The sequence below is a fragment of the Branchiostoma belcheri genome, unplaced genomic scaffold (assembly GCF_001625305.1).
Source record: "Branchiostoma belcheri isolate BF01 breed outbred unplaced genomic scaffold, Haploidv18h27 scaffold125, whole genome shotgun sequence".
Classification (NCBI taxonomy): domain Eukaryota; kingdom Metazoa; phylum Chordata; class Leptocardii; order Amphioxiformes; family Branchiostomatidae; genus Branchiostoma; species Branchiostoma belcheri.
Window position 1 is genome coordinate 294,511 of NW_017802658.1, and position 23,918 is coordinate 318,428.

The 23,918-nt window shown below is 39.6% G+C and overlaps 3 protein-coding genes across 6 annotated transcripts in view; 1 reads left to right on the forward strand and 2 right to left on the reverse strand.

Moving 5' to 3' along the window:
• Positions 1-441: 441 nt before the first annotated feature.
• Positions 442-1,338, reverse strand: LOC109463388. Its single transcript, XM_019760184.1, has 2 exons — positions 690-1,338; positions 442-644 (listed from the first exon to the last, which is right to left on the reverse strand). Exons 1-2 carry the CDS (start codon positions 832-834, stop codon positions 466-468), a joined length of 324 nt encoding a protein of 107 aa, XP_019615743.1. The 5' UTR covers positions 835-1,338; the 3' UTR covers positions 442-465.
• Positions 833-4,144, forward strand: LOC109463364 (gastrula zinc finger protein XlCGF57.1-like). Its single transcript, XM_019760138.1, has 3 exons — positions 833-1,366; positions 1,735-3,024; positions 3,763-4,144. The coding sequence occupies exons 1-2, from the start codon at positions 833-835 to the stop codon at positions 2,764-2,766; spliced, it is 1,566 nt and encodes a 521-aa protein (XP_019615697.1). The 3' UTR covers positions 2,767-3,024; positions 3,763-4,144.
• A 2,341-nt stretch (positions 4,145-6,485) lies between these two features.
• The window catches only part of LOC109463385 (synaptotagmin-7-like), a 38,826-nt gene continuing 21,393 nt past the window's right edge, over positions 6,486-23,918 (reverse strand). The window contains exons 2-9 of one of the 4 annotated variants that reach the window (XM_019760177.1): positions 22,636-22,819; positions 13,442-13,541; positions 10,182-10,331; positions 9,635-9,761; positions 9,120-9,289; positions 8,578-8,692; positions 7,794-7,993; positions 6,486-6,934 (exon numbers count right to left, since the gene is read on the reverse strand). In XM_019760177.1, coding sequence (XP_019615736.1) covers positions 6,830-6,934; positions 7,794-7,993; positions 8,578-8,692; positions 9,120-9,289; positions 9,635-9,761; positions 10,182-10,331; positions 13,442-13,541; positions 22,636-22,819 — 1,151 coding nt within the window. In that variant the 3' untranslated portion in view covers positions 6,486-6,829. Of the gene's footprint in view, positions 6,935-7,793; positions 7,994-8,577; positions 8,693-9,119; positions 9,290-9,634; positions 9,762-10,181; positions 10,332-13,369; positions 13,542-19,105; positions 19,341-22,635; positions 22,820-23,918 lie in introns of those variants that run through there. The other 3 variants (XM_019760176.1, XM_019760178.1, XM_019760180.1) reach the window with 3 other exon arrangements.

Below are 23,918 nucleotides of genomic sequence, written 5' to 3' on the forward strand. Positions count from 1 at the left end.
GGGGGGGGGCAGGCCTACTAACAGTTATAATATGTAACGTTAACGTTACATAAATTATGTTCCGACAAAGAGTTAGGGTGGATAAACATCTTTGTTGAAACACAGGGGTGTATTAAACCAATAAGAGGTGTTTGTCTTAAAATAATTCTAAAATGACATACTCCCTAAAAGGCCTTCCTTGTCGACTGTTGCATAAAAAGTACACGTCAGGCTGTACTATATAATATTTTGGATAATTTACTAGCCTGAAAATTAAGTTAATTTCGGGCATACGTGTATATGAAATGTATGTAGAGCAGGTTGTTGTTTGGACTCCCTTTTTTCAATGTGTTTCTGGTAGTACATGTATTGACTAGTACTAGACAACAAAATCATTACTTGCAAGTTGCAGGGTGTCTGACTTCATTATTTGCTGGATTTCTATTCCCAGAAAATGTCCCAGGAAATGACTTTACCTCCTGACCCTCAACTGCTAGGTCTGTCCCAGAATGTGACCTTGACCCCTGACTCCCGACCGCTTGGTATGTCCCAGGACATGACCTTGAACCCTGACTCCCGACCGCTTGGTCTGTCCCAGGACATGACCTTGACCCCTGACTCCCGACCCCTGGGTCTGTCCCAGGACATGACCCCTGACTCCCGACCACTGGGTCTGTCTCAGGGCGTGACCTTGACCCCTGACTCCCAACCCCTGGGTCTGTCCCAGGACGTGACCTTGGCAGTTCTCCCCAGACTGTACATGGAGGAAGTGGTGTCTGAACTGGGCAGGAGAAACATCAGCACCGGGGACGTCCACAACAAGGAGCTGCTGGTGGCTGTGCTCAGGGTCGTCATGCAGAAGGAATACAGCGGGGCAGGAGGGTCGTCAGGGCAAACTCACGGCACCGACAGACACACATACGTAACAAGTAACGGTGCCACTGAAATCTGCTTCAGTTTTGAGCCAGAAGACACTCACTCAGAAGATGTCAGCAACAGTAATAGCTTACAGGAGGATGAAGTTGTCCAAACCGAACCTCCTGCCGTTGTCACATCTTACGCAGAGGAAGACAGAACTGTCAGCCAACATGATGATGAATCTAACACTGAGCTTGTCTTAGCATTGGATACATCTCAGGCTTTCAAACCAACTGACAATGCTAATAGCAGTTACACAAAAATAACAGAAGTGAGAGAAGGGAGAAGAGAATCAGACGTAGAAGAAGTCATGACAGTTGAATGTGGACCAGCATCAGAAACAGTAGAGGACAAATGTACGGACCAGTCAGTGTCATATGAAGAAGTTGACTTTTCCTGTACTTCTGCTGCAGAAATGTTAGTTTGGTTGCCAGGGCAGCAAGTGATCAATGGAGGGCAAGCTGTACAGGTGAGTAGTGTAATAATTCATAGTACATGTGTATGTGTAATAACATAACAACAGAAACATTGTGGGAAGTTTCAAATGGCAAGAATTGTACATAAAATGTAATGGTATTTTGGTCCATAATATTGCATGTACATACATGTACTCACTTGGATACATCACTTGAAGAAAGATATGATGTGATCAATTTGTGTAGATGCATATATTCTTTCATACATGTTCTTTATGTGTAGTAAAACTGCAACTATGAATATTTTTAGTGTTACCGCAAATTTGATGTCCAATTTAGATGTTTGAGTGCACAGATGGGATAAACCATTCCAAGCTCAAGAGAGTTAAAATTTTCTTTAAAAAACTAACTTTTTTTACAGTTTGCTGAGCAGGACACAAATGCTGAGGATAAATCGTACAAGTGTCCTCTCTGTGATTACACAACTCGTTATGCTTCAAACCTAACGAGGCACAGCCAAGTACACTCTGGGAACCGGCCCTTCAAATGTGTGCACTGTGACTATGCAGGGGGGTCCAAGAAGGCCCTGAGCCAGCACATGGCCCGGCACACTGGTGAGAAACCACTGGTGTGTAAGGAGTGTGGGTTCAGGACAGCCTATAGGACTGCGTTCGACTACCACCGGAAGACTCACACTGGAGAGAAACCCTACATGTGTGACAAGTGTGGGCACCGGTCTGCTAACAAAGCAAGCTGGCGTACGCACATGAAAACTCATTCCAAAGTGCCTCTTAAGTGTGAACGTTGCGAGTATGCCACATTTAAGCCATCCCACCTTGCTGCACACGTAAGAACTCACAATGAAGGTAAACAACCGAAAGGGCAAGACTGTGATGCCGTGGGAAGGAAGGAACTCCAGCCCCACACGAAAACGAACTCAGAGGAAAAACCATTTGCATGCGAAAAGTGCCCATACAAGTCTCGCTATAAAGCTGGCCTGGCGAACCACTTAAAAACTCACACGGGCGAAAAACCACACGTATGTGAGCAGTGTGGTTACAGAGCTGCGCAGAAGGCTACGTTATACAGACACATGAGAACCCACACTGGAGAGAAACCCTTTCCATGTACAGTATGTGGCCGAAGCTGTGCTACACAGTACCTCCTAGAAACCCACATGAAGTCTCACCAACCCAAGGAGCCCCTCGTGTGCCGAGACTGTAACTACAGAACCATGAACAAGGCAGACATGAACAGGCACATCAGAACTCACACAGGGGAGAAACCCTACAGCTGTGAGGAGTGTGACTACAGGGCGACCAACAAGTCAGCTCTAGTGTTCCACACAAGGATTCACAGAGGGGAGAAACCCTTTAAGTGTCAGCACTGTGACTACGCAGCAGTGAGGAAAGACTTGTTAACGGCGCATTTACTGAGACATGCAAAGACTTGAACTATTCCCAAAGTGAGTGTCTCAGTCAAGTGTGTCTACGAGTGCTCTGACTAGTGCAGTGACATGAGTCCCAACCTGAACCTAAACTCTGCACTTGAATCCGGACGTACCCTGAACCTGGGTTTAGGTACACAGCACTAGCTCTGACCATACATGCAGTATACATTGAACATCATTCAGTAGTGACTGTTCTATTGATCTTGGACCTGGCAGTTATGGGTTCGAATCCTGACTGTTGCTCCTCCTCTTATGCTTTTGGTAAGTAACGCAATTTAGTGCACTTAATTGATTGAGTTGTTTGGGTAAATAATATGGTTTAATACGCCAAAAAGCAGTTACTCAAGGAACTGGATATGATTTGAAAACGTCAGACGTTTCAGCTAGTATCCACTAGCTTTCTTCAGTGACTGAGAGACCAGAGGGGAAAACAGGTTTATAAGCACAACCTATTGATTGATATGCAAATAAGTGAAGACAAATTTTTGGTAGTTTAATACTTAAGTGCTAAGATTTGAATGAAAATGTGTCTGCATTGCTGATCTGTGGAAATGTGTTTTGTTATTTACAGAATAGCAAACATTTTTATAACTTCTAAATAACTTATATATTATGTACAGTGTAAAGGAATGTATCATACAGAATATGCACACTTCAAATCACATTCAACAGTAAGTCTGTTTATTTCTGTACAGATACATTTTGTTATCAAAAAGTCTTCCGAATACACAGGTTTTGTATGCTTAAGTCAACACCTAACTTATAGAGATTTAAATATTCAAACAACAACAATTTTACAGCTCCCACCATTTTTCTACAGTACTTCACAAAATAAATACATTTAATTTGTACAAGATTCATGGGTTCATATTTTCAAAGAATTTTTAAACATGCAGTCTTAGTGTCTTACCCTTGCAAACTTTAACATGGTTTCTACTATCAATTCCTTTTCCTATTTGATTTCCTTTATTTCTGTTTCTCTTTCTTCACATGCCGTAGCATACATCAGAAACAACAGCTAGCAAATGAAGATAGAAGAGTGTATAAGAAGGAAAAGCAGTAGAAGCCATGTGTAACAAGTAACAGGTAATAAGGCCACACCAAATTAATTTGTTTGTTCTTGGAATCGCCTCAAAAAAAATTCTGAATCAACTCAAATATGCTCATATTTTACCCCCATAAGTTGAACAGTCCTTTTCGTCCTAGTTGTTACAGTTTTTCCATCTATCAATGCAGTGGTTTTATTAAAAGTTCAAAATTCATTGTTTAGATATTGACCCAGCCTTTTGTGTTGACTTCATTTCTCCTATCGTAGCATTTGGGGCTGCAATAGGGTGCCTAGACCTTTATTTATTTTCGCCCTGTCGCTTCATATTTTTTCTGAGAAAAATCCAAGAATCAACAAATTAAATTGGTGTGGCCTAATCAAATATTTATGTCAAAGAGACAGTGGTCTTGCATATGTATGACATATACATGTAGCTCTGCTACTATGACTGATATTATGAGGTCTGAAATATCATAACATTAAGTTAGATATCCGCTTGTTTTCATAGACAAAGACTTAATGTTCCACCCAAAAATACAGATGTGTCACAATGATAGCGAATTTCATAAACTTTTGAAATAAACAGTTGGACAACACAGTTACACATTTTGTAACAAGGTACATTGTAGTTTAACCCATACCTCTATTGGAGAAGCATCTTTTGAATTTTGTCATACAAAGTACATTTTTGTAGCACAATAATAACATACATATTTGTCGCACAGTAACAAGTATAGAAGACACCGCAGATACAGAAATTAAAGAACAGTGTAAAAAGTTCCATTCCAAAACTAAGAATGATTGAATCATTTCATTCACAGCTACACTTGGTGTAGATATAACATTACTGTTGTTAACAACCTTTGCACATTATCTTACTGAATAAATTTTGTGATTTCACTGTTTTTGCAATAAGTTTTCTCTACAAGTACAAATACAATTTTTCTTTTCAATTCTCATTGAGATAGCATCCCTGTTCTAAACCGGAAAGAACACTGTATTATGATTCAAATATGATAATTTAGTGGCATGAATTAGTACTTAGTGATATCATTATTTCTTTTGCTGTCATAAGTTTACTTAATTTGGTCATATTTCTTTATTAATACAAAAATTTGTCTGAAAGTACATACAAATGGATGGCACTCATGTTGGTCCCATTTCTTTATCAATACAAAAATTTGTCTGAAAAAGGTGGGAAATATTCAGTTATTATTTGTTATGGAACATTTTCATCTATCCTCACAATAACTTACACATACATGTACATTCACAGTTGATCTAATACTTATGATTTTTACAGGAATCATCCAAAAGAACATTTGGCATCCCTAATTATCAATCCCTTACACTTACCCCAACCAGTACAAAAATCTGTTTTTGTCCCTTCTAAAAAAAGTCTTGACAATCTCGTAGCCACATACAAATGCACGTGTATATCTGCCAAATTAAATAGTTTTACAGTAAATAGCATATAGGTACATGTATATAAAAATACCCAGCAACTGCACTTCAATGAAGTTCCATCATTTATGAAAATACCAGTTAAACATATACTGTTATTGTATTACACATTTTGTATTACTTTTACAGGCTGCCTAGCTAACTAAGGTGAATTTGCATTGAAAGGAAGATTTCTCTAGAAGCAGTAAGCATGATAGATGGAAGTTTTCCTTTTAGTTCATGCCAATGTGATCTATTTGTGTCCTATGTCCACACAACCTTGACTTAAATAGGACTACAACAGGCTCAAACTTAACAATGGCAAAACAAAGACCATGCTAGTGGGAACTTCTAGGAAGACAAGGCTTGCCCCTGCTCTACAGCTGGAACTCAGGGGGCAGAGTTTGGAGCAAGTGCCTACCGTCAAACTTCTGGGAGTTCATGTGGACCAAAGCCTCACATTCGACGATCACATAGACCACGTAGTAAAGAAATGCAACAGGTGCATGGCCCAAGTGGGTAGGGTGAGAAAATCACTTCCGCGCAAACAGAGGGCAGCACTGATGCAAGCCCTGGTACTTTCCCACCTAGACTACTGTAGTTCAGTGTGGGCAAGTACGTCAGAGAAGAACATAAAGCGGCTGCAAGTGATACAAAACAGAGCTGCGAGGCTTGCCCTCGGATGCAACAGATCCACAAGCAAGGACGCTTTGCTGCAGATGTTGGGGTGGTTGCCCGTGAAAGAGAGGATTCAACAGAAAGACCTTTTGACTTTTCGCAAAATGATGGAGAACAGACAGCCTGTTTCCCTGTATAAACAGATCACGTTTCAGTCACATGGATACCAAACCAGATCAACAAAGTCACAAACTATCCGTCTCCCCAAACCTAGAACAAATGCTCAGAGAAAACGCTTTTTGTATCGGATGTCACACACCTGGAACACTATGAAATTGTAGAGGCATGGAACAATGTGCAATATTTAACTTTTGGAGAAATGTAAAATAGGTATTTTAGATATATGGCGGTCATGTAAGCTAGCTTTGTTTCTGTCACTTGGTGTTTTTGTGGAGTTTCTGTACATGTTTATGTCTGTATAAGTTATTTTATGTGTGTCAGGTGTATATGTTAATTGACCACAGGAAGAATAGCTGCAATATGAATTGTTAAGCTAATTGTGGATCTAAATAAACTCAAACTCAAACTCAAACTTAAATACAGATAACACCCCATTGAGTTGAAACTCACCTTGTCCTGTTTCCCCCTCCCAGAAAGATTTGTCACTCCCTTTGACAGAGGAGCTTTAATCATCTCCCATTGTTGACTTGCCATTGTGAATACATGAAGTCATTCCTTTGCCAAATTATATCATACAAATATGAGAGCATTGTAAAAGTGTACTCCGTATCATCGATGTTAGATCATGAGACATGTTATCTATGAAAAATCAAGTTTGTCTGGCTTTTTTATGAGGCAAAGAGACCACATTTGGCTACAAGTGGCAGCTCCTTCTATACAAATGACATCTATACAGTTTGTATGGCCTAATGTAGTGTTATGTGGAGATATAAACTCCTATTTCTTCAGGCCGTGCCACATGGCGACTGGTTGTCTGGGTTTGGAGATCATCTCCTTCCAGTGTTTAGTCTCCAGTGGGCCACTACGGGGGGCAAGACAGACCTGGGGAGGGGAGGGAGAAACTGTCAGTACCATAAAAATACAGAAGGGTTACACCATAAATTTTCTTCTTTCTTCAACATTAAAAGAATGACTTGAGAACTACCTGTAAGTGTTAAGAGAATTGTAGGAATCTCATACAAACTTAAGTTACAAAAGGCATTACTATCATTATTAAGGATAACTTTGACTCATATTGTTAGGTATCTCTTGCTTGCTATGTTGAATGTTGGACTCTTCCCTTCCAGTAACACACCAGTTTCACAGGCACGTGGCAGCCTGTCACACCTAATTACATGATTGTATAACCTTGTGTCATCTAACTGCAAGGGTGGTTTAAAACTATCAAGTGATGATGCCCCTACTGTACTTGCTAGCAACAAGTTCCACTCTACAAATACAATACAATGCAGCATTAGTTATAAGATAGTTATAGCAAAAAACAAGTTTTGAACACCTAATTATTTCAAGTACGTACGCTTATCCCTAACTTATTGATTGTCTTGGATTGTGTGTGTTGTTTTTTTTGTTATGTTTACCGAAGGAAAACATATTGTTTTTGCTCCATTTCTTCTTCCTCTTCTTCTTCTGTTCCAAACACTAACCTCTGACCTGGCCAATGGCCTCTTTTGTTGACATCTGTCACCATGGTAACTGGTGTTGGGTTACATACAATGTTGCAATTTCATAGTAGGCATTTAGGCTCCTGTCACCATATACCATGTACATGTATGTGAATGTGTTTGAGTAAGAATTAACAGAGCAGAGCATATCCGAAGGTAAACATGGTGCATTTGCTTTGCAAATGTTACTTTTCTAGTTCTTTTCTACGTTTTGTTTCTGCTACAAAGAGTTACCCTACCTTTCCTATGACATCATTTTTCTTGAGCGTGTCCTTGTCCATGACTGAGATGATGAAGCTTGTCTCCTTCATCTTGTCCATGGGGATGTCGAAGATGAAGGACTCGTTAAAGACGGGGTTCAAGGAACGCTTCTTACAAGACGTCTTCTTCTTCTCAATCTTCTTGTCTCTGTAGACGAGCCAGATCTTCACATAGGGGTCTGCAGAAAAATCAAACAGTATTAAGGTTGAACCAAATATGCAAATACAGGCTAAAAAGGGGTAGGAAATTTTCCCGACCAGCCTCGTAACCCCTGCTTCTCTTATTGGGTCAGTTAGTCCTCACTACTTGTGAGGATGTTTCTGACTCAGGGAGAAGAGTTGCTGTTACAGTTCTTACCTGTAGCTCTATGCCTAGAAGTGGCCAATGGCCTTGCATTGAGCGACACCGTTAAAAAAAAACAATTTGTAAAAAGTCTTTGATTTTGGACAGATTTGAAAAGTTTAGGCATAATCCCTTCTTCAGATAATTAAAAAGAAATGCAGAACAGAACTTCAAGAAAGCTGTCTCCTATTCAAATAGGTGTAAGGGTACCTTCCAGCATTTCAAGGGCAAAAAAAAAAAACTAATAACACATAAGTCATTTCAACTTGAAGCTTGCATCCTGAACCCTGTACATGCAATAAACATTGTGTATAGTACTAAATGTAAAAATGTGTATTGATAACAAATCAATCTGGATTTATAGTGTCAAGTGTTCAAAGCTAATATCTTGAAAGCAAGAAGTGCTTTTCCCATGCTAACCTGATGTTCCTGTGATGTCCATAGCTTTGAGATGTCTGGCCTTCATCACTACAATAGTGATGCGCTGGGCTGTGGGCTGGTAGCACAGTGATACCAGCAGCTCCCCCAGGTTATCCTGGATGGAATTGCAGCAGGTTAGAGACAGGTGCAGGCTATGCCAATCTTACCAGTTTGTAATTTGTACTTTTAGGGACCCAATCATTTGAAAACATTGTTTTTTCCAAGACAGGGAGGCAAAGAAAATGATAGAGGCAGGTAGAACTTGTCTGATACGGGTGATTTTCAATTCAAATTTCGAATCCCGGAAATGTTAGCATATCTGTTTCACACATTAGACCCCCTTTCCACAATCAACAGGGATTGTTGTGTGATAAAAACTGGATTTGTGTGAGTTTTACAATTGGAATGTAGTGCACAATGTTTAACTACAGTTCAAAAGACAACAGCAAATTCTCAAAATGTGAAAAAAATTGTTTTTATGTGTTAAATTCATTGTAGCTTTAAGCAGTTGCAACCTCTAGCAGAAAGGGGGTGTTACTTACATTAGAGTTGGGGCAGGGTCTGAGGTCCTTCCAGAATGTGGGCGACTCTGTCAGGTCCACCTCACACAGTGGTAAATGAACCTCCCCTATGGGATCATTTCTACTGAAGCGGTCGTAGTCAAACACTTGGAGGTACAACACACGGTGTTGGAGCTTGTCATATGGGAAACCTACAAAATTATTAATATGAAGAGAAAAAAGTTATCATTTTCTACAATTATCATTGTATTCACATGCTTTGCACACTTTCTCAGTCTGAATTACAACTGTATGCTAGCCTTTACAATAAAAGCATTGACATTCATTTAAAAGTATAAACGGAACGGCATTACGTTAAAACTGGATACAGATCTCTAAATGATGGTAAGACAAACATAAAGGAGAACAGCATTGGTATATTTGCAGTATGTCGACTAGCCTTCAGATGTGATTCCTAGGCAGCATTCGGTGAGGCAGCATAGGTTTATCTGTATCTTCTTTGTCATTCTTACTGTATATGTTTTACATTGACCTACCTTCAAACTGGAAGGTCTCATTCCAGTGTGGGTTCAGGTTTCGTCTCTTTACTTTGGTCTCCATCTTATTTTTCTTGTCAGGCAAGAGGCAGATTTTCACAAATGGGTCGCTGGTGCCACTGAAATCCTGTAACATCATACAGAAATATGTTCATTATGTTTACCTTTGCAGAAGGAAAACATATTGTTTTTGTTCTGTTTCTTCTTCTTCTCCAAACAAATAAGGTCAATGACCTGAACCAGATGTCTGTCAACATGGTAACTAGTGTTGGGTTACATAATGTTGCAATTTTATAGCAGGAGGGATTTAGACTCCTGTCACCATGTATGAATGTGTTTAAGAATTACCAGCAGACCATCTGCAAAGGTAAACTAATTTCTTTCTGAAAATAATAATTTATCCTAAATTTTGTAGGATGAAAAGACTCAAATATTGCTGGAATTTACTGAAGAATAACTTTTCACACTCTACTCTACAACTGGTGTGTCATGCCTAAGGATAAAGGCAGTTTACTGATTATGGATTATGCAAAACCAACCAGCCCACCTTTGCAGGCAGCTCCACAGCTCTCTTGATGTGCAGTACCAGAGTCATGGTGTCGAAGTCGTAGGACATGCTGAACTGGATCCTGCCCAGGTTAGCTGTCGGCTCACTCACAACATCCTCATTACTGTCACTGCCTTCATCTTCATGCATCTGAACAGGACATTCAAGGATTTTGTTTAGATGATTTTTACTGGCGTTTTTCACTACACAACTGCAAAAACTTTTCACCAGTACAGTCCACAGAAGAAAACTAGCCCCCTTCAAGTAGTCACTTCAAGTACAAAAAAAGGATTTACTTTTGTCAGTACAGTACTGATTCAGAAGAAAAAATACATCCTTTTTACTATTTTATGTTATTTCAGACAAGTAATTTAGATAATACTGCCCAACACTCCTACTGATAAATATTATGATCTTAAGATGATGATGACTACTAAGCAATGTTATGTTAAGTTATAATGTGGAAAACTACATTCTAAAAATTTAGATTAAGATTTATTGCCTTTGCCTGCAATTAGAATCTGGACAATAATCTATTATCCAAAATGACTCCCATGAATGATAGCTATGATCATGAAATAGGTAAGACACTGAGAATCTGATGACGCATTTCAGTATTTCAGAAAGCATCTGATTCTCAATGCTGCCACTTAATATGCAATTATGCAGGGTCTTCAGAAGACTGGGGGTTAACGAACTTTATTCAGGTGATACGAGATGCCAGTAATTCACTGCCAGGGGAGTCGTGATGCACTGAATGTACTTTGGGGGATCTAAGGAACTTGCGTGTGTTTTTAAAGCAAAATCATATTTTGTTAGATGGAGGGAAGACATTCATTTTTTTTTTTTTAAGCGAATTTAACGTCATTTTTCCCCAACCAGGGGTTAGACGTGCTTGCACCAAGTACAACTACAAGTCTTTTTTTTAAGCAAGATTTTTACGGCTCGATGCTCTTCCTAACGCCAACCCAAACCATAGTAGGGTCCAGGATCCCTCTAACTGATTAATAATATGGTAAATGTGTGAGACATTAGGTACAGGTAGTTGCTTTGTTCCTTCAACTTGTTCCTTAACCCTGAAGTAGAGATGTATGAGTGAGTACTAACTGCATATTGGTGGCAAATGCAAATTATTGGTAGGCAAATCACCCAACTATTATCACCCGCTTTTTACCTACCACTCACTGGCTATGACGTCACAGTGATCGCTTGTATAGATTTGATTTATTCTAGACCCTATAGATAATCCATTTGGCAAGAGTTAGGAAAAGAAATTCTGCCCAGAAAAACTCAATAAAACCCACAGAAAATGGTTTGCTGGAGATGAAAGATGATGACAAATTCCCAAAGGCTAAAAAAAATCAGCTTGGCAATACATGTAATTTCAATGATCAAAGTGCTTACAAAGACTTTGTACTCAAAACACAATTTTATAGCAGCATGACAAGTCATCATATGCTGGTAGACAAAAATCCAGAAAATATATGTTGAAAAAAAATTGAAAGAAATTGTTTCAGGTGGAATGGGGGAGGCATATTCCAAAATTTCAATAAAAATTTTTCCTAAAAAGCAATAAAGCAATCATCTGTGGGCATCAGGAGCTCTCCTGGAAATCGATTTTTAAAAAAATATTATACTCAAATTTTCAAACAATCTACCAATAGCATTCCCTGGAAAATTTGGTTAAACCTCCCCTATGTACTGCTGCTCAGTTAAGTGGCTGATATTTGCCTGGTAAATGTTACATTTGCACCTGCCAGGTGTGGGGAAACTGTCAGTTTGTTCTCGTCTACACTCTGTTTGTTTTATCTTCCACTGTTCCTCAGTCAGGTGCAGTGTACCAATACACCACACATACATGTATCCAGGTTTGCTCAGCACTTTAAGGTTCCTTTTTTTAGATTTGACCGCATTTGTTGACTTCCTAGGAGATTTAATACCATGCCAAAGTTTCAGGCACTGAAAATGTTTCTCCGCAATGTTGTGAAGTCCTACAGTAACTTGTATTGCTCTAGGTTATACGTCTAGTAAGTAGCAAACCAGACTGTGCGTTACATAAGTCATTAGGCTCCATTATGTATGTTCTATTATTTGTAAAACAGTATGAGATGAGTAGTAGAAAAGTGGTGGTAATGTGTACCAGTTCACCAAAGTCAGAGTTTGAAAACCATTAGTAAGCCAGCAAGCAAGCAGCCAACTACATGTAGTCAGCCAACCAACCAACCAACCAACCAACCAACCAACCAACCAACCAACCAACCAACCAACCAACCAACCAACCAACCAACCAACCAACCAACCAACCACTTGTATACTTGTAGTCAATCAATCAATCAATCAATCAATCAATCAATCAATCAACTAATCAACCAACCAACCAACCACTACATGTTAGCCAGCCAACCAATCAACCAATCATTCAACAAACTGCCCAAACAACCATTCAACCAAATAACCTCCTCAGCACTCAAAGGTTGTGGGGTCGTGTGGCGCAGTCGGTAGCGCGTTCGACTCACACCCAAGAGGTTGCGGGTTCGAATGCTGCCCGTGTCACCAATCTTGTGCCCTTGGGAAAGGCACCTTACACGACTTTTCTCACTTCACTCAGGTGGAAATGAGTACCTTGCTTCAGTTAGGGACGTCCCTCAGATAGGACGTTAAATGGAGGTTCCGTGTTTGGGGAGAGCCACACCCCACGCACGTTAAAGAACCCACCGCACTTATCGAAAAGAGTGTAGGGACCTTCCCGGTGTGAGTGGTTCAAACCTTACAGTCCGGCCTTACGCAGCTTGTACATGTACAAAACTGGTGTGTTACACCTAAAGACAGTTTACTGGTTATGCAAAACAAACAAACAATCAAACATACAGCACAACAGACCAGACCAGACCAGACCATGCAGTCCAGACCAGACCAGACCAGACCATGCAGTCCAGACCAGACCAGACCAGACCATGCAGTCCAGACCAGACCAGACCAGACCATGCAGTCCAGACCAGACCAGACCAGACCATGCAGTCCAGACCAGACCAGACCAGACCAGTCCAGACCAGACCAGACCAGTCCAGACCAGACCAGACCAGACCAGACCAGACCAGACCAGACCAGTCCAGACCAGACCAGACCAGACCATGCAGTCCAGACCAGACCAGACCAGACCAGACCAGCAGACAGAGAAGTGCACCTACTGAAGGAGAGAGTCGGAGACTGATTGACGGCATGGAGGAAGCTGACAGGTTGGACAGGGAGAAGGGCTGGACCTTGAGCGTCGTCCCGTTTTCCGACGTGTCGTCCTCCTGCCCGTCCGCGTTGGGCTGGACATTCCCGCGGAGCATCGCCTTTCCTGGCGGTCGCTCAAACCTGTAGGAATACAGAAAAAATACAACGGAGCTAAATAGTTGCGTCAACGAAGGTTAGACATCCACGTGAGATACACAAGGAAAACAATCACTCAAGCACCTGGATAGATTTTGAAAACTTCACGTTTGAAGTAGCATGCACCAGTTTTTTGTCACTCGTGTTTCCTTGTGTAGCCAAATAGTGTAAAGCAGACATTTTGTGATTGCTGTAATCATTTCTTTTATTTTCTGTATACTGATTATGTTTTATAACAGGTGGTTATGGTTATAACAAGTTGTTTTATAACAGGAAAATTTGCTACAGAAAATACAGCCGCCACCATAAAGTAATAAATTACGCTTTTTTGGGGGGGTCAGGTGTACTGAAGAAAATTGAGAGCATGGTAACCTAGGTGAAGCGTGACAACACTGTCCCTAAGCCAGCCATCCGGAATGTGGGATATCCATGTGCGTCACAGCACCTAATGTCTATAAGTCAATTCACAATTAAGTTAGCCTGACTGCTTTCAGCCCGCACACCTCAAAGAGACAGTTCATCGAGCTGTAACAAGATTTACTCTGAAGTAAAAAAACATGACCTCAGTCAGAGAGTGCAGAATGTTTACCATGGTGGGGGCCTGCATGCCCTTTTCCGTAGAGCGTAATGGGCTGTTGTAATTCTACGTAGAGCGTAATTGGCGCATTTTGCGTAGAGCGTATTCGCCATTTTAATTCTACGTAATGCATTTTAGCCACTTGGAATTTATCATAAATCATAATCGAGAGGTTTTCGAATGCAGCATAGAGTGTTGTCAGAACCCCCCATGCAAGCCCCCATGGTGGCAGGGGTCTTTCATAGGATTGACATGCTTTTTTTTTTTTTAAGAAAGCTGTAATTTGAAGGGTGATTCTTAAAGAATTGATCCATATCTTACACTGGTTTAGGACCCCTAGGCCACATTAATTTTGTTTTTGTTGTCATAATTCATATGAGTATATAGCATGAAAACCGCAGCCAAATCTTTGTATACAGATACAGTTTCAGGGAGTGGATAAAATTTTGTTCACACAAATGTAGCTAGATTCATGTTTCCTTCCTACATGTAGTACCCTGTTCTCAAAAATTAATTCCTCTTGCTTATGACATGTATGAAAATAATGACTGTAAGCAATTTCTTGGATCTAGATGTCCACTTGTTTGTTAAACTTAATTTAGGCCACACCAATTTAATTTGTTGGTTCTCGGATTCGCCTCTTCATTTTTTTCTGATTTGCAAAAAACAAAAAAAAAAGATTCTGGTTCTGAATCAACTAAAAAATGCTCATATTTTGCCCCCAACAGTTGTGGAAAGTCCTTTTCTTCCTAGCTGTTGCAGTGTTTCCATCTATCAATGCAGTGGTTTGATTAAAAGTTCAAAATTCATTGTTTAAATATTAACACAAACTTTTGTGTTAACTTCATGGCTCCTATCATAGCATTTGGGGCTATAATAGGATGCCTAAACCTGTTTTTATTTTTATTTTTTTTCGCCCTGTCGCTTCATGTCTTTTCTGACAAAATCCGAGAACCAACAAATTAAATTGGTGTGGCCTTAGTACAAAAAATGTAAAAAAAAATGAAATGATGACTTGCAATTAACATTACTGTAGACCTTCACCTTGTAAACAGAAAAACAAATAAACAAACAGACCAAAAACCTCTGTCCACAGCTACAAAACAGTTTGATATGTATACATTAAATGCAACAGGATCTCTCCCTGGTTTTGACAGTTGGAAACAAACATAATGATTTAATAGCAGGACGTAAAACGTAATGAAACCTCAGGTAGGTGGGCAACAATTATCGATTATCAGATAAGGCTACAAAACTTACATATCATATTCTTGTAAAAACAAAAAGCCTGGACAGATGAATTTATTATGCTTTTCAATATGATTTGGACACGCGGCTCTTGACTTGAGTGGAATGTTATATTTTATATGGAGCTAAGTTACTCCTTTGTCACTTTGAAATGTTGATCCCAAGTAATTACGTCAATATGGACGTAATGAACCTCTATCAACCATTGCTTGTAAGGCCACACCAATTTAATTTGTTGGTTCTTTGATTTTTTCAGAAAAAAATCTGAAGCGACAGGGCGAAAAAAAAACAGGTCTAGGCATCCTATTATAGCCCCAAATGCTTCGATTGGAGCCATGAAGTCAACACAAAAGGCTAGGTTAAGATTTAAACAACAAATTTTGAAATGTTAATGAAACCACTACATTGATAGATGGGAAAACAACAAGAAACTAGAAAAAAAAGGACTTTTCTCAACTATTGGGGGCAAAATATGAGCATTTTTGAGTTGATTCAGAAGCAGAATCTTTTTTTTTTTTGCAAGTCCAAAAAAATGAAGAGGTGAATCCAAGAACCAACAAATTAAATTGGTGTTGCCTAAATAGTCTTTGATTGATCTGTTTATCCAAAAAGCCAAATGACTTTAAAGGATAATGGATTTAACATTGTTTCCTACACAAATACACCAAATCAGTTTTGTTTTGAAAACAAACTTTTAAGTTAATCCAATTATCATAGAAAAATCAATGTTTTTCACACAAGCAGATAGACAACAGCCTCAATGGGCTATTCAAACTGCCTTGAGTCACTTTCCCTGCCCCCCCCCCAAAAAAAAACAGACTTATTCTGCTGTAACACAAAACCACCATACAACAGGGAGTAAAACACTATCAGCAATCATAAAATTGGTATCACTCGAAATAAAATGCTTTCGTGTTGAAGAAAATGCTTGAGAAAACACAACCCTTGGACAAGCCTTAGTTTCTTAAAAGAAACTCCAACAAAAGACAAGGGAAATCGTAGATTTCAAACCTCCGGGGTTTTTTTCTATTGGTTTAGGTTATTTGTTTGTGTGTAGTATGAAAGTTATGTGCGTAATATGTTTGTATGCCGGTTTGATGGCTACTGACGGTTGGTTCGGTATGGACTGTTGATTAACGCAGTGTTCGAAATACTTTTTTGAGCAAAGTAGCACAGTGTGCTACCTAGGGCAAAAACTAGGTAGCGCAGCAGAATTTTAGGTAGCGCCACGCCCCCCCCCCATTTGTACAAATACTATGCACGTGTCGTCAATACTATATTTCTTCCAATCATAGAGGTATAATACCTCCATGCTCTAATAAAGTTACTATTTTTGAGGTTTCAACTCTGAATTAGGAGCTCTGGGTCGAAGCCAAATTACGGGTGCGTGATTTATTCTGGTTTTCTACTGAGAAAAATCGGGACAGTATTTGCGCCGGGCAGCCGGCCATGTACGCGAAATGGTACGCCCAGTATAGCAGCGATCTATTCATGTTTTATGTTTACAATTGTGCAAATTTTTTTTACAGAAATTTGATCACATATGCTTAAAAATATTGTTATACTGATGTTAAAAAATATTTTAAGACACTGAATCGCTGGCTGTGATGTGCAGCAGTGTACGTACGCCGCGTAGCGTGCCAGACATTGGCCGTGCAAGCCTATAGAATGCCCCACTTGCGACATAAATTTCTGAGGCTTATCGTGCGCATCGTGCGTATCCACAATTATTCCCATCGTAAACATAGTCACTGGGATCTGAAATGCATACATACAGGATAATTTCCCTTCTTCAGCGGGAGTTTTGTTTATGTTTTGATCGTACACGTCAAACTGCCACGCTGGTCTACGCTGCGCGCTGGTCTCGGCTGCACTTCCGGGTTCCATAAATCGACACCATAAATCGACAAAGAAACAAATATTTCCCCCCAAATTTATATTAATTGTGCACTTTTTCACTAGATGTGGCTATGCAGTCCTGGAAAACAGCGTTTAGTGCATATTTTCAAACAGAAAAATCGCGTCCCCGCGCCCTTCATGTTGCCGCCCGGCGATCTCAGCTGAAGCGAACAACCAATCAGAGACGCGTAACGCGGATACGTCATGCAAGATTTGCATACCGCCCGCCCACCGCTTCTGCTGGCTGCTGCCATGCTAGCTACGCGCCGTACTTGAAATAAATTGACGTGTATCGCCGTATTTCTGGAAATAAATGCCGCGACACGAAGATCTAGCGCTGACTCGGCTTGCACCCAGCGTTCAGCGTCACCCGCGCCATTACCCGCGCCGTCATTGCTGCGCCGTCACCCAACGTTTTTATCGGAACCAGACACCCCTCTGTTTGACCCCTTTTAAATGGTAAGACCCAAAACTGAAACCTCCCCATTCCTTAACAACATGGTAAATTCCATTTTCAGCATAACGGGGGTGTCCGGAGCACTTAAAAACCTTTTATTTCGACGCCCATAAACACATATACAATTAAACAAAAACGTTCTGCATCATCTGCAGCCCAACAGCAATACGTATACCGAACAACAGACCAATCCGTCCAGCCGATCGCGAGAAACAGCTGCTGACAGAAATGTTTCGAACAATAGTAAAACCTCCTCGCGGAAGGATATCTCCTTCCCCGGAGGTAATAAGATAAAAAATTCTAGTTCTTTGTAAACATCTTAGATTCCTTGCACTCCAAATTTCAAGAAGCACCACATCTTCAGACAACCAGTCAATATGTATATCCATTGGATTTATCATTCTCTTTCATCAGAGGCATACAAAATCATTTGTAGTGTGAAAAAAGCCCAGAGATACATGATACTACATAAAATGTGTGTTTAGTGTCTATGTGGTCCTTGTCTGTACTATGGGTTTTTTCCTGAAATAAAGTCATTCATTCAAAATTCTCATCTTAGAATAGATCTGTAATATGATGTACAAAGTAACATCATAGCAACAGTGAGAGGTCACAGTGCCTTATTAAAACATCAGAACTGGCTACAGCTGGACATAACTGACCACAACCGGCAGGCCTAAAATAATTGCAGTCTAAGATGAATGTTCAGGCATACTAGCAGGGTAACTACATGTATATATGGATCTGTTGTACAATTTGACAGTCTGATACAAAAATAATAATAGTTTTTTTCACCCCAAGGACTTTATTCATAAAATCAGTTGGTAACTACTGATTTTGGAGCCTGGATATTGAATCCCTTCCTCCTTGCAATATTCTCTTTTGCAAAATGAAGATAAGGAATAATAAACATTAGTCCTAACATCTATACATGCATGAACTATAACCTGACACCTTTCCAACCATAAGCAAATCTTGCCGGGTCGGTTTATTAGAATATCCTGGTAACCTATAGTAACCTGTACATTACATGACAGCTGGCGAACGTGAGCTGTTATTTTTCTAGGACAACCAGGAACTTGTGTACGTGTAAATGTATCTCCTCAAACAACGATCAGACTCATTGAAACAACAGAACCGTAAAATTAGACCATCTACTTTAACCAAAAACTGGCTTGATGACTAAATGTCACTGGGATCTGTATCTAAAGTGTTACTGCTGAATTACCCTTACATGGGAAAATAATATGGATGGATAAGAAAGTGCCCAATTTTTTTAGACAGAAGTGCAGTATTATCTGCCATTGTATCTTGATCCATTGAGTTCATCATTTACCAAGCCCTTCTAGATGATGGAAAAGTACTTACCACGACCAGACCACATCCATGACTCCTCTAAGTCTATCTCCAACGACCAGATTTTCAAAGAGAAATTGCGAGTCCTCGTGTACATGTACGGGAGAACGCGCACACATCTACCTCGTGCCTGAACAACGTCAGGATTGATGTTGTCAGGACTTTAGCAAACCCAGAAGCGAACAAAAGCTCTGCAGACTGTCACCCACACATGCCAGGCAACACGGAATGAGATAGGAGTTGACTCAATTTGGAACGATCCATTTCATTTCTAACATAACGCGTGGGTTGCATCCTCAAGGTAGGTAAGGCATTAAAAAGAGTACCTTTGTGTTCTTAGATAGGACATTTATGTTCACCTACTTTCCGTAATTCATTATAATGCTGGAAGCAATTGACAAAAAATTGTTTTCTTTTACACCCCTGCTTATGACAACACAGTGGTATGTTCTAGCTCAGAGCTTTAATTGCTATGGCTGTTTGCTAATAATGTTGACACTCGAGTCGCCAAAAATGGTTGTAAAGAATCGGTCAAAAGTGCACACATCACTACATCGCCTCCTGCTCTAAAAGCTTTCCTTTTGTCTGTCAGACCAACAGGAGAATCACTGTTTATGTAGGAGTACAATAAGGTTTGCAGTCATGGCTACGCATGGAAGGAGGATTTCCGCCACACAGATACAATGTATCATTTATCAAAACATACAACTTGTTATGGGAACATCTTTTCCTGTGACTGTCCTGTATTTCAACAGTTTTTGCTTCCTAGAAATGCCAAACTTGAAGACAAAAGGGATTCGCACCACTTCATTATGTTCTCATTAACGAGGAAACTGTAAAAAATTAATGAAGAGGCTGTGGTCTGTAAATACTCTTAGAAACGGGGAGTGGAATTTAAATACTGTGCAATGACGTGTGAGCAGACGATGGTTGTCAGTGGAGTTGTGATTTATTGATCAGTAATGCGTATTTTCCAGTGTTATTACCTTTGCCAAGTTGGTCAGTTTGGCAGGTTTAATGTGTGATGTACAATAAATTATTGTACATTTGTATGCCTGGGTGCCATCCTCCGTAGTTACCGCCGGCTCCCTAATATTGCTGGCTACCACGGACAGTTTGTTTGCGAATAGGACAGCACAAAAAGTGATGAATTTATTTTTATGATCATGTGTACAGAAAAACTGGGTTATGTGCGTTTGTGAGGGTAGGCCCTTGTCTAAAGAAAAGCTTTAAGCTTTTCTTGAGATTTTAGCTTTAAAAAAAAAAAGGGTATAGAATTGTTGAATCCAGGAATTTTCAAGCAATGAAGCTTAAGAGTATTTTACCAACAAAATAAAAAAGTTGAAATGTAAGAAGTGAGTGTTGAAATTACATTACAAAATGTACGAGAGACGTTTTTGTTTTGAAAATGATGTGCACTCTTAGAGTTTGTCTACCATAATTACCAAATACCGGTAGCAAAAACAGGCCAGTGATATATTGTTTTTTTGTTCTATTTATTACGATATGTATTAGTGGTATCAGCTTCATATCTACAATAAACGTACAAGTACCTGACCTTCACAACTGTGTACTCCCCAGATGTATCCAAACCCACAAAAAAATAATCACCTTGAAGTTAAAAAAAGAATTTTCCAATTCGTGGTCGCAGATGTGCTTTATCCACTTCATCCATCCACTCAGTTCACACTCAAGTTACAACAAGTTGCTATACTAGTATATTGTTTTCTTTCCTAGATTATGTTCAAATGGACAAAATTGCCTCTCATTAATCTAACAGGCATGCAATATACACATACTTTAGATAGCTGAATGATTGTAGGTTCATTCACAGAGGGTTGATAAGCAGGGTAATTGAATATCCTGCAAAGGAAAATGCAAAGGTCATGGGATAGGTGAGGTACAAATTACCCCTTTTCATGTCATGGAAAGAATGAATAAAATTTATTGGTGAAATTTATGTGGTGTGCAATCAGTACAAGTAATTGGTTATTAGCTTTTCACAACTAATGAAAATTAAGTCTTCTATCTGAAGAGAAAAACACTTCAAGATGCTTACAAACGGTTCAAGCCACTCCAACATGCTGTGCAGGTTTCCTAATTGGCCATATAGTCATCCTTGTTTTCCTTAGGCCTAGGAAAAAATGTTGTGTTTCCTGTTTCATTCCTGAAAGAATTAGGGTTGGTAGGTAGAGATTATCTTTTTATTTTATTTTATTTTTTTAGGCTCCAGTGATATCTATATAGGGGTCCAACTTGTACAATATAGTTTATCAAAGTGAAACTTACATGAGGACACTTTTATTTTCAATGTCAGTGTTAGAAAACCAATTGTACAACGTTTTATCACTCAGGTGTCAGATCATGGAGCTAGAAAAGGTTGATCAGCTCGAAACATTAATACTTATGTCCTTTGCAAGGGTTCACCCTCAAAAAAGTCTAGGGTCAGTCGGGAAACAGGAAACACAACATTTTTTCCTAGGCCCTAGTGTAAAACAGCAAGAAAACCCTGCGCAGGTGGCACACCAGCTTCCGTCTTTGATTGTAATCTCACTTCCATTAGCATCATGACTAAACACTTGGTTATAAATCCACAGATATCAAACAGTTGCAGGTAGCAATGGGAATAAAACCCTAAACCTCTGATCTGGAATCAGTAGAGATTAATATAGGGTTTGGTATGGATTACAAAATGGTTCTTCCAAAGGAAATATTCAATGTTGAGAAATACAACATTTCGTGTTCTGATTTTAAAATCTTTACATCAGGTAGATTCTTAATATTTCTGGATATACGTTTTTGCTACAGGTAACTGCGCAAGCCCACATATATCCTGAACTCAAGTTACGATCTAGATGGTGAACCCAAGTTACTCCGATGTTGACCTTAGGTAATACATTAGCCTAATGCATATTCTATACTATTTCTATCAGAACATAACAGGAAGTACACTTGATATGAGCAGCTACTGGCAGATGGTCAGGTCGACTACGCTGGGGCGGAGTAAAATCAATGTTTCCTTAGAATCAATTTTGTACAAACAAGGATTCCCAGATATGTCACAACCAAATTGGCAGCAATTTTGCTAAATTACATTATATATTATAGTATTAATTGCTGAAAATCTTTCTTATCTCTAAACATGCAACATTTTGGCCAGAAAATGTCGCAATCATGAAATATCAAATGAAGAAATGGCAACAAAATATAGTCTCAGAATAAAAGTTCATTTGTGTTGGTAGATGATGACAACATTCTGCTAGTGTCACATGACTGACAGGTTACATTTCTGTATTTCTGTCAGAATTTCTGATGAAGGCCAAAGAGTCACGACAGATAGAAATGCTGTATTTTATCGGGGCAGATGTGCATGTAAACTAACCAGCATATGTTATTCTTTGACTTGATGGCAAGCTTGTATTCTTTTAGCTTGCCAAATTGTTCCTTTTTGTCTTTTTTTTTTTCAAATTGCATCTGCAGGTTGGTACTTGTATTTCGGACCCTGTTCTGGCGTCAGGTGAAAAAGACTCCTCCAAACTTACTTGATAGTTTTTCTGGTGATGAGGTTGGACTGGTGGAACGCTCCGCCCTTCTCCGATGTTTCATCGTCCCTCTCCAGTTCTGTGTAACTGTCCCGCCGCTGACACCACTGGCACAGCGAGCAGAGGGCAAGGGTCATCACCATGGTAACCAGGCTGGCCGCAGCAACCACAACTGGCAGCAGTGCTGGAAAAAGCAGAGACAAGAATGTAAATGTCTGTTTTCATAAAACTCTGAAACTTTATTCGATTTGACTTGCTGAAATTGCAACTGTACAATACACATGGGATGCAGGCAGCTGTTGCTAATGTTGTGTCCCACACATAGAAACTCATTTTCACTTGACTTAAGTGGGGAAAGTCGTGTTAAGTGCCTTTCCGAAGGGCACAAGATTGATGGCATGTCAGGACTCAAACCCGGGACCTCTTGGTTCCAAGTCGAGCAAACTGTCATTGCTTTATGATCTTTTTCTCAACAATTGAATAATGAACGACCTTCCTTTTACACATGTTGATGTGTAGGTTGACTACATTTCTGTATTTCAAATCAGTGCATCAGAACTACCCTTTTGATTTTGAAAAAGAGCATATGCTTCACCATAGAACGACAAAAGAGGAGAAGACATTTTTAGAAGATGAATAGATATCTTTCGTGGAAAACTCTATTCCTAAGCATTAATTCATTATCTTCAAAGTTGGAACTCCAATTCCAACACAAAAAGAAATCAGTGCACCGAATTTCCAGTATACTGTGGCAGTTTTTCCCTTCTGTATCTTGTCTATATAATGAAAGAAATGCACAGTAGGCCTCTCTCTGGCCTGACTAACTATGCTGTCAATCATGAGCCGTGACATCTAAGTAATTGGCAATCACTTGCTGATAACCATCTGTATAAAACATGTCAGTGGGGGCTTCAATACCTGCTGGGTCCATTTAGATATAAATAGATAGTAGAACAGCCAACAAGGGTTTGAATGACAGGTACAACATTTGCTATGAATCAAGGCACCCACGCATTGTGGATAGGTGTATACCTTTCAATCTGCTGCCTTTCTGTTCAAAAGAAGAATGAATTTCGAAGACCCACAATCAGTTTTTTTTAAAGTGCTATGGAGGCGTGATACTTTTATGTGCTCTTCATTTGAAATTAAACCCTCCTGAATTCCAATCTACCCTCAGAAATTGATACAATAAACTTTATAATGGATGAAGATACAAATTTTCTGGGTTATAAATAGGGATTGGTAATAGCATACTACATCACATGCCACTTCCCACGCATGCA